This window comes from Diabrotica undecimpunctata, chromosome 2 (genome assembly GCF_040954645.1).
Source record: "Diabrotica undecimpunctata isolate CICGRU chromosome 2, icDiaUnde3, whole genome shotgun sequence".
Lineage (NCBI taxonomy): Eukaryota > Metazoa > Arthropoda > Insecta > Coleoptera > Chrysomelidae > Diabrotica > Diabrotica undecimpunctata.
In genome coordinates, this window is record NC_092804.1 from 134,503,416 (window position 1) to 134,519,416 (window position 16,001).

At 34.1% G+C, this 16,001-nt stretch overlaps 1 protein-coding gene across 1 annotated transcript in view; it reads left to right on the plus strand.

Annotated features, from left to right (window-relative positions):
* Positions 1–16,001, plus strand: part of LOC140433929 (inactive dipeptidyl peptidase 10-like) — a 214,984-nt gene that overhangs the window by 68,125 nt on the left and 130,858 nt on the right. The window contains exon 3 of the mRNA XM_072521901.1: positions 113–207. Coding sequence (XP_072378002.1) covers positions 113–207 — 95 coding nt within the window. The remainder of the gene's footprint in view (positions 1–112; positions 208–16,001) is intronic.

Consider the following 16,001-nt stretch of genomic DNA (forward strand, 5'->3'; position numbering starts at 1 on the left):
TACACTGACGTTGTTCCACGGAAATTACGCCCTTTTCACGTTTTAGGTTAGATATATAATTCCATAAATTTGTCAGCTGATTTATGTTCTAATATATATTCTTTTGTTACAGATACCGAATTTATTTATAGGGATGAACATGGAAGCGTTACACTTTTCGACGCAGATAACTTAACGTCGACGGTTGTTATGACAAATATAGCTTTTGTAAGTATAACCGTTTTATAATACTATGATGATTTTTACACACAAAAATTTAAGAAAAACTTTACAGAATTTTATAAGAGACAAATATACATTTATTAAAACCATACTTATATTAATAAACTTTAACATCGAAGTGAAAACTTCCGTTGTAATTTTAATTAAAAAAATTAATTAAACATCCAAATGGATTAGAATTATAGTTGGTTTTTTATTCAGAACGAACGGTTTTGGATTTATCAGTCTATCTTCAGTGAACCTGAAAAGTAGGGAATCTCAGTAAGTTTAGAAAAACGTGTTTAAAAATTTTAACTCTTAATTAAAAATGTGGTTATAATTACATAATTTAAAGTACTTGCGCTAATAGTTGCAAAACTAAACAGTGGGTGGTGTTCGAATAAATCCATTCGAACATGTAAAACTATTTATCAATATTTTTAATTTAGTATTTAACTCCACTTTTGACAAAAATGCACCCACTCTATAAATGTCATAAATGTCAACCATTGTCAAAACATTTGTCAACAGTTTTAAGAGTTATAGTTTTTGTGCGCTTAAAACTCTTATAAAAAAGACTCCACGAAAAATCAGGCACTCAGCCTACCCTCAAAGCGAATTTAGTCCCGCACGGTGCAATATCTCTGTTTGCAGAAAGAAGCCCTAAAAAAACTCATCAAGGATTTACTCCTGACACATTTATACAGTGCTCTCAGAATCTGTAAAAGGTTTGTCCAGCTTATGACATAAAAGCAATCAATAATAAGTTTTAAAAGTTTTTGCATTGGTAGACTTAGACCCATGTGGTTGGTACATCTTTACATTCACAATCTTCGTGTTAGTGGACAGTGGTGCACAAGCATTTTTCAAAGACTTGTTGACAACTGAGTGGTATTTGGTAGTGGGAATTTTGTTTGGTTCTTTATGTATTTGTACTGATTTTGTTTATGCTATTTGTTTTTCTCTCTTTTTCTCTTTAATGGGTCGTTTTTGTACCTTCGGATAGCTTTCTGAACCGTTGGTGTTTGGGACATTCTTATATTACAGGTGGGAGCTCTCATGTTTTGTAGGCAGCAGTCTGTGTTATGCTCTCTGTCTCATTTTGGGACATTCTTCATGTTTGTCCTATTGTATGGATACTAATTTTATCTACAGGTGGGTTTAAATTGAACACTAAGTATTTAAAAGTATTAAATTAAACGACATAAAGACGATGAATATGGATATATTTATCCGGGACAGTATGTTCCTACTCAAAATAGTACTGACATCAGTCTTGGTCTTCAACTGCCTGTTAACTGAACTAGAATGCTGGAAATAATAATTTAATGATTAAATAACATTGTCATTAGGGGACGCTCGATAGTTATTTTTATTTTTATATATGTTTATTTGTGAATTGGCTATAAAATTAAATGGTTCAAGAATATTAGAAAGTGAAATGAGAAAAAGACAGAAAAAATTCGTGTGTGATAAAGAGAAGATAGAAGGTGGTGTATAAATTTCATAATCGATTAAGTAATAAAATGTAAATGGGATTTTTCTTAAAGGCTGATGATGACATATATATGCATGAGTGTAATAATATATAAATATAGTAATGTCTAAGATACTTTGACAAATATGAGGAAAAAATATTGTCACCTTGGGGGAACAATTAGGGGTCTAACCACCTTCTGATATCCCCGGGTGCTCTGTAGAGGGCTTCGAATATACTGTCGAGAGCTCTTCTACTTAAGTCCATTTTCGGGTTATGGACTTGGAAAATATTTATCTTCGGTGTCTTGCCTTGAAAAAGGCGAGACATTTCTTACATGACAATTTCTTCGTCGAAATAAAACACCAAGTTAAGTTGAAACAATTCTCAGCCACTTCTTCTTCTTATGGTGCCGTGCACCTATAGTGCGTTGGCGAATTATCTTAAGATCAGACGTCTGTCTTTTGCGGCATGCAAAAGTTCGCCAGTGTTAGTTACGCCTGTCCAGTTCTTTATATTTCGCAGCCACGACATTTGTTTGCGACCTACTCCTCTCCTGCCCTCAATCTTTCCTTGGATAATTAGTTGAGGGATTGCATATTTTTCCCCTCTCAGGATATGGCCCAGGTATCCAATCTTTCGTGCCTTGATCAAGCTAAGCAATTCTCTCTCAGTATTTGCTCTTCTTAGGACATCCTCGTTTCTCACCCTATCTGTCCATGGTATGCGGAACATTCTTCGCAAGGTCCACATTTCGAAGGCTTCCAACTTGTTAATGGAAGATATTTTCAACGTCCATGTCTCCATGCCGTATAACCATATGGACCATACATATCACTTAACCATTCTGAACCGAAGATTGAAGGAAAGATTGCGGTTACAAAGTAGCGGTTTAAATTTAAGAAAAGCTTGTCTTGCTTGTTCGGTACGGCATTTTATTTCTTGTTGAGGATCCCATTAGTCATTCACCATCATTCCCAAGTATTTGAATGTTTTCACTTGCTCGATTGGAGCATTATCTACGTGCAGTTGTACTCTGAAAAATGCGCCCTTTCTTATTGTCATGCATTTTGTTTTTCCAGCATTTATCTTCAGGCCATATGTTTTTCCTGTGGTGTTTATTTTATTTAGTATCAACTGCATATCATGTTCGTTATCTCAGCCACAGAGTATGGAAAATAAATGCAGGAAGCAGAGCCCCGAGAGCACTAAGCTCTCGGAGAGCCCGTGAGGGACTGACCTAAAAATCGCCAATATTTATATAGGGCAAAATTCGAGGCGGGACGATGCGCATCGAAATGCGTACTAGTCCACATAATATGGCATTCGATGACATCCTCGCTCCTCTAGAGACTCTGCGGCTGGGAAAAAATATTTATTGATTAAAAAATACAAATGTGAAAATACACAAGAAAATATGCATAAAATACAAGTAAAATGTTCAAAAAGAAATTCACACAACACTGCACTACTTACAGGGGGAGATCGGTGGTGATAACGGCATCTCAAGCTCCTACAGGTCCATCCTCGGTCGGTATGCCAACTCCTCCAACGGGCTCGTCTTCTTCTCGGTCGTCCGGATCCCATCTGCCATATCCAACGGGGTTTCGTAGAGTACCAGTGTGCCGATGCCTACGTAGTCGTCCAACCACTTTCGGTAGGGGGGCGATGACTGGGTCTACTCCGGGAATTCCATCGGCATCTGGGGCTTCTAACTTCGAATAAACCTGGCTCGTCAAAGGCGTCTGCACGTCGAAGGCGTCAGGTCTGCAGAAGGCCTCAATGTCGGAGTGTTAGAGTATTGCTTTCTAACACTACGTGGTTCTCCTCATTATTCTCTTGACTGCAATCCATGTTGAAGTCAATGGTGTGTTGCCTTCTGTAAATTCGAGCTGGGTCGTGGGTTCGGATTTTAACCACGTTGTCGGGCGCCATGTCACCTCGGGGGAACAATTAAGGGTCTAACCACCTTCTGATATCCCCGGGTGCTCTGTAGAGGGCTTCGAATATACTGTCGAGAGCTCCTCTACTTAAGTCCATTTTCGGGTTATGGACTTGGAAAATATTTATCTTCGGTGTCTTGCCTTGAAAAAGGCGAGACATTTCTTACATGACAATTTCTTCGTCGAAATAAAACATAAGTTAAGTTGAAACAATTCTCAGCCACAGAGTATGGAAAATAAATGCAGGAAGCAGAGCCCCGAGAGCACTAAGCTCTCGGAGAGCCCGTGAGGGACTGACCTGAAAATCGCCAATATTTATATGCGCTGTTCGAGCAATAAATAGGGATTTCCAGGTCAAGAGAAAATGGGAAAATTCGAGGCGGGGCGACGCGCATCGAAATGCGTACTAGTCCACAGACTATGGCATTCGATGACAATATATTGTAGTTGTACTAAGTAGTGAGATGTAATGTTGGTTGTATAAATAGTTTTCGTTTTGTACTTTTCCGATAATAGCTATAAAAATATTCCCAAATGTAAAACGAATATTTATTTCTTTGTTATCATCTATTCAAGTTAAAAATTGTTTCTAATATTTATTTTATTGGTATTTACAGTTTGACTACCTATATATAAACGAAAAAACATAGCCCAAATGCTAAGCACATATTAATTACATACATGCCTTTCCAAAATAATTACTCTATATTTGAATAAAAAAAAATCAGACTAGTGAAAATTTTTCAAAAAAAAAAAACCGTTAGCGGACGTATGCGCCCGGCCGGGCACAGGCGGCATGCTGGTGGTGCCAGTGGTCGTTGTACTAGCCGTCGCTTTATTTAAGTCTGCACTTGTCAAGTAGATAAGTGCCAGTCTACTCAGTCTAGCCACAGTTTAATGCTAAAAGAATTCTTTAGCAATATACTGTGGTCCAGCTTTAACTGTTGTTTGATGTGCGTGTTTGTTGTGTAACAATGAGTAATCGAGGCAAAAAAAATTGTCGAAGTTGCTTTGAAAGATGCTGAAAGGTAATAACTGTATTCATTTTTGAAATAGATATATGAATATTTTGACTGATTTTAAATTTTTTTCGTAGTTCACTATATGTATTTCGTATTTTTTATTATTTCAGATGACGAATCAGACCCCTTTAGTTCATTTGATTTCGATCTTGAACCCATGTTTTTGCCAACCACTGATGAAGAAATAATATTCAGTTTAGATTTCTCAGACATAGAAGCATCGTCCGACATGTATTCTCAGAAAATAGCATTGTCCATACCCAAAGCAAATATCAAACGCAAAGTACAACCAACTAACATCATTTCAAAGAAATTGTGTACGAGGAATGTTGTGGATCAACCAAGCTGTGCTACATCACTCTTGCCCGATGATGCCCCACAAAAAGAAATAGAAGGTGCTGGCGCTACAGCCAGCATTCCATTTGATTATACAGCAACAAACGACAATAGGTTATCGAAAGATTTGGAACGGTAAGGGTAACAATATTTCACCTGAATAATTGGAAGAACTCTTTGATATTGAAACCTTAGCTTAAACTCACTTAGCAGATACTGACAATATCCAGGAAAATGAGTTGGAGCTAATCAAAATGTTTTAGAACATCCGTGGACGCAGCCAATTGGAAATTATCACGAGTTTGAATACTCTGCAGAAGATGGATTATGTGGCAACTACGCCGCAATACTTTCGTTGGCGCTAAAATTATTAACGAGATTGTAAATCAAACAAACTTGCAATTCAAATATTGTGTGATTCCAATAGTATAACCACTGATTCAAGACTACACAGATGGGTTTCAACCGACCAAAAAGAAATAATTAGATTTATTGGTATAGTAGCTTACATGAGTCTGGTAAAAATGACTTCTTTGTAAAAGTATTGGAACAACGACAACCTATATAAAAATGTTAATAAATCAAAAACCATGTCCTGAAATAGATTTCAGCTGCTTCTTAAAATGTGGCACTTCTCAGATGATGAAATTTGCCCAGAAGAAGATTGTTTATTTAAGGTACAGCCATTAGTAAAAAAACATATCAAATCAGAAATTTTCAAAAGGTTTGTACACTATGTCAAACATTTTGTATAGATGAGTCTATCGTTCCATTTTAAGGACGATTTAAATTCAAACAAAATTTTCCTCAGAAAACGCTGAAATATGGAGTTAATTTTTTTTTAATTATGCGGTGGAAATGGGTACATATGAAATCTATAAATATATGCCGAAAAGGAAAAAAATGAGAGCAACGTTTCTGTACCAACTAACATTGTCATTAACTACTCAAAGGACCTACTAAATTCAGGACGAACTATTATTGCTGATAACTATTATACAAATCTTGAACTAACAAATATTTTGTCGGAAAATAGAACACATTATAATATAGGAAAACACATTATATTATACATTATGGGAAAACAAAAAAGGTGTATGCGTCCTAAAGTAAAAAGATAAGAGGGATGTTCTTCTTCTCACCACTAAGCACACTACAGAAACCATAGCCATGCAGCGACGCAGCGGTATTGTTCATAAACCAAAGACAATAGTTGAATATTACAAAGGAAAGTCATCTATTGATCAATCTGATCAGATTACCCCTTATAATTTATCTTTACGAATTGTAAATTCTCACATAGTATATAAGCAACTTGCTTACAAAAAAAATTACAGCATTTCGGGAAGAAATAATAAGATCTTTGCTAACTTATGATGAAAAAAATGATGAAAATAAAACGACATCAAAGAAATCAGCACAAATTCATAAGTCGCTTAAAAAACAAGGGCCTCTTAACAAAGCCAGAAAATATTGTAAAGGCTGTTATGCAATAAAAACTTCGTGCAGACATATCTAAAAATCATGCAAAAAAAGTTGTGACTTATTGCGATATCTGCGAGGCCGAGCCTCATTATTTGTGTTTAGATTGTTGTAATATGCATTTACTAACAACAAAATTCCAATTTTTTTCAATATTTGTCCAGCTATATAACTTGAAATTATATGCGAGCCTTGTATGCCACAACGGTCGTATACTGTATCTAAAACCATTTTAAATATGACCGCTGGCAAATATAGACCTAAAATTTTGTCGAGTGTACAGCGGGCCCGGCCGCCATACACTCGAGATTTATACGCCCGACGTAAGTAAAATCTACAGCACAAAAAGCTGCTAAAAAACTTGTACTGAAACCAAAACGCCAGAATCGAAGGTTCCACATCCGTTTAGGTAGAAATTAAAATATATTACAAAGGAATGACAGAATGTGTCTTGTCACCCAAATTTTTCATTTGTAAATACTTATCTATAAACGAATATAACATTCTAAAAATAAACTTTTGTTTTAAGTGATGCAGATTTATTTTGTTATTAAATCACATGTGAATAGCTTTTGTTTAAAGATTGGCTATCAGAACGTATACTTGGTTGCATAGTAATTTTCAAGAACTTCCACTCGGTCAAAATTTAACCAACGTAGCACAAAATAATTATTAAATTTACTAGACAGTTGGGACTGGGAACAGCGTACCGAGTATACTAAAATTGTTCTTTACTAAAATTCTACCAACACTAAATTCTTTGTCTATGCAAAATAAAATAAGAGAATCAAAATTAGAAACAATCTCGAAAAAATATCACTTAAACATAATTATGGTAAAATCTTTCATTTATTTATTTAAAAAAAGCAGTGATAAACACTATACACCACATTAAATAAAAAAGCACTATCGTTGAAATCTACATTTTCAATAATGTGAACTGAAAATAATTACACCACTGACTTAAACTTTTAGCACCTAATGTACCTAACTAAGTTAAGATCAGGAAAGGGACGTAGCGATAATGGATATTTCAAGTATATCAAAGAACGGAGAAATGTAGTCTTAGAGCCCTAATTAGGTTCAGAAAGAGAGTTAACCGAAGCAATATTGGAAAAATAAATAATAAGACAAGCGCTTTGCTAACATCAGTAGTATTCTAAAAGAATTTCTATTGTATTTTTTTATACGTGAGCATTTAGAAGCAAAAAATTTAAACCTTACTTTAAATATTGTGTTTATATGGGATTAAGCCACAATTAATTGATTGTAATTATAATTATATTTTTAATTAAAAAATTCGATGTTTCGATTTCCACTCGGAAAGTCTTTCTCAAAAATAAACATCACAAAATTTTGTTAAGAAGATTAAATGACCGCCAAAGTTGTTGACGAGGTTATGTCATTTCACAAAATTGAAAATTGATCCTCTTAGCTGGGGTGTTATAGGTAACAGCCATGCTGTGGCTGAATAGATATGAAGGTGGATTTTTGCTCCATGGAACCTCAAATTCTGATTATTCAAAGTGTTCTGCATTATTGATATGTGCTATAAGCGTGTGTGTGTTTGTGTGTGTGAGAGAGAGAGAGAGAAAGTGTTCGTGTATTGCGTATGTGTGTTGTGTGTTGCATATGTATTGTGTACGATTGAAGACGTTGTATCTCAGAGTTTCGTAATCCGCTATTAATGGTATATTCTTGTTGTTGACTTATTCTTTCAGTATTGGTAACCAAAGCTTGCTACACTCTGCAACACATTTTTCTGCCTGGTTTGACACACATTGTTCTTCATTGAGTAGGATGAGGGCGTCTTTTTTTATTTTTTTCTTTTTCGTGACTGTTTCTTTCATCATTATTGATGAATATTTTCATCGTACTCTGTGCTGATTGGCCCACGTATGTTTCCATATCTATGATTTGTTGTAGACCCTGCTTTTTATGTGTGTTTCATGCTGGCTTATCCTGATACTTAGTATTGTTGCGGTTTTTTAAACATAGAAATTGTTGCCTTTACAGGGTATTTTATAGATGCAGTTCTTTAGTATGCATCTATTCTTTTTCCATTTTTACATTCTGCTGATGGGTTTGCTACATATTTTACTTCTTCATTGCTTATTTGATTGGTCTCTTTTTGGTGTCTGTTTCTTTTATAATCATTGATGCATCTTTCCATTGTACTTTTTAGTACAGTTAAAGGCAGTACACTTTGTACCTTGGGTGATAGAAGAAGACTATGTGTGTGTGAACTATGTAGCAACCACTAAACATAGAAATCGAAAATATTTTCAGATAATTTAGGGGTTAGTACTTAGTTCACAAATAGTAGTGTGTATTTCCTCTTACCTAAGGAAATGCCAGTATGTACTCTTTAAAGTGAAAAATTTGGTTGAAAAGAAGAATGCTGCCTTTCTCTTTACAAGCCTGTCTTCAATTTACCAAGAACTAATTAGACCCAAATAGAAGCCGAAATATACCGTAGTTCAGCTAAGACTAGATATTTAGGTAGAAAGGCCTAGAGAGAAAGGCAATCAAAGACTCACAGCTTTTAGTACCTAATATCTTTTATTTCATAAAACAAGTTACAAAAGATTGTGTCTGGAAAATAAAGATATTTCCAAATATTTTACTATCTTGTGGCAACTTTGTTTACTTAAACTTTCTTAGAAACTTCACCTTTTAGATTGTCACTCTAAACCATATTGATTTTTCTCCCTAGTGTTATCAATAAAGTTTTTTATTGTTTTTATTGAAATAAGTAGTGTTGTCACATTTCCAAATATTTGTGTCACGTCATCATCTTTTCCGTCTGCCCATCACATGCATCCTTATTTTCGTTATTTTCTCAAACATCCTCTGATTAAATAATTTGGTCTAGCTATTGATATGTTATAGGCTTATCTCTTACTCATCTTAATATACTTTAAACAAGAAATATTGTAAAGACTTTAGATAAAATAAATAAACTACTAATGTTGTGAGACCGCTCCCGTAGGAAAAATGTTTCTGATTCGGTTTCTTTGCAGATTCTTGTTTAAAAAAATGTCCCCTTTAAACCAATCCAAAGGTTGTCGGGTGAAATTTTTGGGCAGAAATTATTTAAACAATTTTTTTTAACAAATTACAAAAATCACTTAATAACTTTTTTTGCACAGAAAATTTTTTTTTAGATTTTTTGTATTGTTTTAAATAAAAATGGTATTTTGTCATTTTTTTCCAAAGTTGACAGTTTTAGAGTTATAATCGATTTAAAATCTAAAAAATGCGAAAATACGCATTTTCGAGGCTTAAAACTACAAAAACTTTATTAAACCAATAGTATGTTATGAATGCGAGATATGGGTGATGGCAGAAGACACAAAACGAAACCTGATAGTCTTCGAAAGAAAAGTCCTAAGGCTAATATTTGGACCTATTGACGAAAACGGAGTATGGAGATCCAGGTACAACTATGAGCTCTACAAACTGTTCAAAGAGGCTCAGAGAGATATAATATCTTGATCAATCTTACTATTTGTTATTGCAATTTAACTATGGTTTGTTTTTTAACCAGGAAGAATAAACTAAAAAGACAGATTTACACCCAAGAAAGTTACTATAAAAGTCACCAAATACATCTTCTTTTTTGGTTGATTATCTCGGCCTTGCGGTAATCCAGTAATCAGTATCGAAAAACCTCACTCATTGATTCTAACCTAACTTTGTTCTTCTTCTTCTTCTTCTTCCTTTATTGGGTAATATCCCAGGGGATAATTTGCCCAGCTAATTCAGGGGGGATATTCTCAACTTGCTCTAGACAATCGAATATCCCCATATAAAACTAAATTGAAATTATTTTATATTGAATGAACACTATGTTGAAACTTCTTCTTCTTCGGCCAGACAGTTAGTATAGGAAAGACAATTCAACACAGGATAAAACTTTTCTCGCTTGTGTGTAGCAACCAGTCTTTTTCTACATAATCTTTTCTTTTCTATTAGGTGCTTTTTAGTTATTTGTATATAAAATAAGTGATGAGGTCCTCAGAGTTCCACAGCAAACTCTTCTGCAGCTATCTACTTAATTCAATAGCTACTTTACTGTGGACTGTCCAAGTTCTTCATTTTTTTTTCTACCAACGGATGATAGAGAACCCAGGTGTAAAAATAGAGAGGAATTTGTAAGGTTATGTTATAGTAGATAAGATAGAAATATATTATAGATTGATTTTGGCTAGATTAAGTAAAGTAATCAACAAATTTAGTCTTTGAGAATTAAGATTGGATAGGAGAGAGCAAATCTCTATAGGAGTTTGTAGTTTTGTTTTAACCAATTCTTTGTAGAGGTCAAAACTTGAAGAAACGTTTATTGGACACTCTAGGATAACATGATTCAGAGATCCAATTTGACCACATTCACAGTATGGGTTGTCCTGAATACCTATGCGGAATAAATGAACGGGAGTGGAACAATGTCCTGTTCTCATTCTAATTACTGCGGTGATATGCCTTCTGTCTTTATAAGGAAATTGATTGAACCATGGTAATTTGCTCCATGTATTGACTATTTTACTATAAAACGACCCTTTTGATCTGTTTGAATTCCATTCTTGTTCCCATCGCGTCCAAATTAGCTTTTTAATATAAAATAAGTAGTTTGAATAATGCAATTTAACTTTGGCTGGCATTTTTAGCGATCTTCCTATATTTGCCAATTTGTCTGCAACAGAATTGCCCTTAATATCCGAATGCCCTGGAATCCAAGCCAGAATAATACTGATGTTCTGTTGATTGGCTTCTATAATGCCCCTTTTGGTCATAATAGAGGTATGTTTAGTTTCCATTGAGTAAGATGTTTTCCCTATCTTTTGGATAGCACTCTTAGAATCAGACAATATTAAGGCTCTCTTGATATCCTTCTCCAAGACAAATTGAATCGCATGATTAATTGCAATAATCTCTGCAGTGCAAACTTGAGTCTGCGTAGGGAGTTTACTAGAGTATGAGTATTCAAAGTCAGGACAAAAAACACCAAATCCTGCTGAGCCCTTACTATCAACTGACCCATCTGTAAAGATTATAGTGTGAAGTGGATTGTCGAGTGAGATTCTTTGAAATTGAATTATTGCATGCTCATCACCTTTATTAGATTGCACATTCCTAATAGAGATAGAAGTTAATTGATATTCTAATTCAAAATTGTGGCACGGAAATTAGTCACTAGAAAATAAATTTGGGGTGTGCTGGAATTTATTCATGATGGAAACTAAGAGGGGAATACTTTTTTTATTCCAGTAATTATGATTTGATTGCATTGATATTTGTAATTGATTCAAGGCAGAAATTATTGGATTATTAATTAGCATAAGATTTTTTAGGAGGAATTTAGAGTTAAGCCATTCCTATCTGTACTTTAGAGGAATTTGACCACTTTCACCTAACAATGCATGAATAGGGGTAGATCTCATACATCCTGTTATGATACGAATACTCTTATATTGTAATTTATCTAACCTGTTGATTAGCGCCTTAGGACAATCTGATAATATTTGACATCCATAATCTAAATGACTCTGTATCAAACCATTATGAACTATCTGGAGAGTTTTAGGATCACTACCCCAATATGTTCCACATAGAGCTCTCATTACATTCAAGCTACGACTTACTTTTAATTCTATTAAATCCACATAGGATTTCCACTTCAGGTTTTTTTGAATAACTACCCCTAAATATTTCACTGTATCCACCCATTTAATTGCATGACCTCTAATTCTTACATTTGGAGGATTAATTTTACGATTCCCTATTTGAAATGTAATTGCTGAGGACTTATTGTAAGATAAATTTAAGTTGTGTTCTAATAACCAGAGATCCATCCTATCCATTAACAAGTTCAAAGAATTAATTAATTTAAGTAGATCAGCCCCACCAACCAAAATAACCAAATCATCTGCATACTGTATCAGATTACAACCGCTGGGAATAATCTCGTATAAAGATAGGGAATACAGATTAAATATCATTGGAGTAAGAGGGGAGCCCTGAGGTAAGCCTTGATTAGTTTTTCTTGGACCATGAATTTGACCAGTTTTGTCCTTTACATAAATACTACGATCATTTAATATAGAATAAATGACATTTGCTAGTTGAATAGAAATGTTATATTTAATTAGTTTAGAGTATAAAAGAGAGATATTGACACTATCATAAGCTGCTGAAATATCTAGGAAAAGTCCTATGGTAAATTGATTCAATGAAAATCCTTGTAGTATTTTAGAATTTAGTAATGAAATGCATTCCATGCAACCTCTACCCCTTCTAAAACCAAGTTGCAATGGATTTAAAATATGATTGTGTTCTAAGAACCACTCAATTCTGTTTTTAATTAATGTTTCCAGCATTTTACCAACACACGATGATAGAGCTATTGGCCTATAATTAAGTGGATCAGTTTTATCCTTTCCATGCTTAACAATGGGTAATATGACCGTTTGTTTCCACGAGAGAGGAACCTGCCCCTTCCGGATACATTCATTAAAGAATTGAATTAAGAGTAATGATCCAGAGTGCGGTAAATTTCTTAACATAGAGTATGAAACCTGATCAGGACCCGTAGCAAAATCAGTTTTAGACAGAAGAGTATTGTGATATTCATCAAATGATATGGGATTCTCAGAATACTGCAGAGGACTGAAAAGTAATTCAAAGTCTCCAGAAATAGGTGAGAGAAATGTTAAAATTTCTTGGGCTACCTCCTCAGGTGACAATTGAGTTAAAAGAGACAATTTACTACCAGAAACCTTGTTAATTTTATTCCAAATATCTTTAAGGGAGTATTTCTATTTAGTTTGCTACATATATATATATATATATATATATATATATATATATATATATATATATATATATATATATATATATATATATATATATATATATATATATATCGGTTTCAAAACGTCTTGCGTCGTTGTCCGATGCCTAATTTCCACGAATTTCTATCATCTAGTTTGCTACAAAAGGATCTAAAGCTTATTTTTCGCTTTAATTTTAGAAATTTTCTAGCTTTCGCTATGAATTTTTTAGCCTCTATATAGTTTTCAACACTGGGAGAATTTTTAAATGTATTAATAGCTAAAACTCTCTTTTGTATTATATGAGCACATGAATCATCCCACCATGCAATGTGATATTTGTTATTATGAGAGGAGTTCCAAGGAATTGATGTGTGTGCCACTGATGATATATATTCGATAAAATTTTCATAGTCCTCAATTGGAAACGATGAGAAAATACAGTCTAGTTTTTCATGGAAAGTAAGCCAATCAGCCTTTTTAAAATTTCTTCTTTTAGAAACCTGATTAGAGTCCTGTGTTGGGAAACCGACATAGCATAGAATGGGATAATGATCACTAGATCCTGTATCTGGAATGGTGGTCCATCCACTAATTTTAGGTGCCACATCTATCGAAGCCAATGATAAGTCAACTACTGATTTGCTGCCACCAGGACGAACCAATCTTGTTGGAGAACCATCATTAAGAAAAATTAACTTAAGATCTTCTGCAGTTTGCAAAATATTTTTGCCATAAACACTATCTCTTGAGCTTTCCCATGCTCTATGATTACAATTTAAATCACCCATGATGAGTAGAGGTTTGTTGATCGAGTTGACCAAAGAAGACCAGCATGTTTTGGAAATGAGATTGTCCAAAGGACAATACATATTTAATATATTTAAATTATACTTGGGTAAAAAGGTGAGTTGAAATTGAACATCTGAATTAAAACCAGGATTGTTAATATGAATATCCCGAAAATTCTATATTGTATTTGATAAGGGTAATTAAGCCCCCATATCCATCACCTCGATCCTTTCTGATAATTTGATACCCTCTGCATCTAATTATGTGTTGGTTAGATAGCCAAGACTCACTAATGAGGACAATATCAGGGTTATAGTCTTTAATAAGAACTTTTAAGTTATCAACATTGGTATTATAAGATCTTATATTCCATTGTATAATAGTTAGTGGGGCGTGATAATTAAAAATATAAAATGTTAAAAACATGTACATATGTACCAGGTCAAGACGAGAGGGGAATCAGTATTCTGAGTCCTCAGACCCAGATACCTCCATCCCTTCTCGCTCCTGACTAGTACTTATAGCATTATGTGATACACTTTTGTTTTTATGATTACCAATCTCTACATTTAATCCAACGTGATCCTTAGGAGAACTATAATTTTTATTAATCAATTCACCAATAAAAATGTCATAACCAAATCCCTGTGATTTTGATTGAGCATTAATATAGCCTGATTTAAATCTCTTTGGGTCTGAGAGTTATTTATAAAGTGACTTGGGGATTCTTTGGGAGATCTCCCATTAGGATTGTTCAATACTTTAGAATGAGAACTTTGATCAAAGCCTGCATTTAATGGTCTTTTCCTTTTTGATGGAGTGGATTTTGTAATCTGACTGTAGGAAACAGAATTTGAAGACAGGGATGTAGCAACTGATCTCCTCTCTTGAACTGAAATGCTATTTGCAGAGGATAGATTATTTCCAAGATTAGGAAAATCCTTAATGTTCAACTTTGGGCTAGATGTTTCCCTTGGAATGTTTTGGTTAGCTTTATAATAGGATAAGTTGGCAAACGACATAAGTTCCTTAATACTCTTTTGTCTTTTTCTTTCTTTACATTCAGGATGTCTAGAGTCATGATCTGGTGTTTTACAGAACATACAAAACCTACTGCATCCTACAAACGAGGGAGAATCATGATTTACACCACATGTAACACATCTGTTTTTTCTCTTGCATTGAGAAAGAGCATGCCCATATAAAACACAATTATGACATTGGAGAACTGGACTAACAAAGGGTATCACCTTCATAGGCAGACCATAAATTTCAATTTCTTTGGGAATATTCCTTCCTGAAAAAGTTAAACAGATAGTACCTGTAGGGATGAAAGTGGTTTCTGAATTATTTTGCATAACCCTTCTATTCATTCTTTTAACACAGATAACTCTACAAAAGGGTAGATTAGTAGAAGTTGACATTTTAATTTCCTCTTCTGACAAAGATTTAAAAACTCCCCTGACAATACCTTTACAAGAGATAAGATGAGTGGGAATGAAAACCTCATAACCTAATTCTTCCCAGTCCTTCCTAAGGATAAACGAATTGGCAGATTGTCTGTCCTTGAATACTACCCCCACTCTATTTTTTCCCTTTCTATCAAATTTAGCAATCTCTTTCAGTTTTAAATTAAAGATAGTCTTAGCAATACTTAGGATATGATAATTACCCACATTACTATTTTTACCCTGAACAAAGACCTCAAAGGGCCCCAAATCTGATTCAGAATATATCTCTTTTCTTTAATGTTTACTTTCTCTATTGCATTGTTTTGAGACAGATTTTGACTTATATTTGGGTCGGGATCTGGTGGCCGGTCGGGAGGAATTTCTTCCTCCATAATGGCAAACGTCAACAAAGTTTAAATCTACCAAAACGTTTAGATGTGGTTAGACTATATAGAAGATTAGGA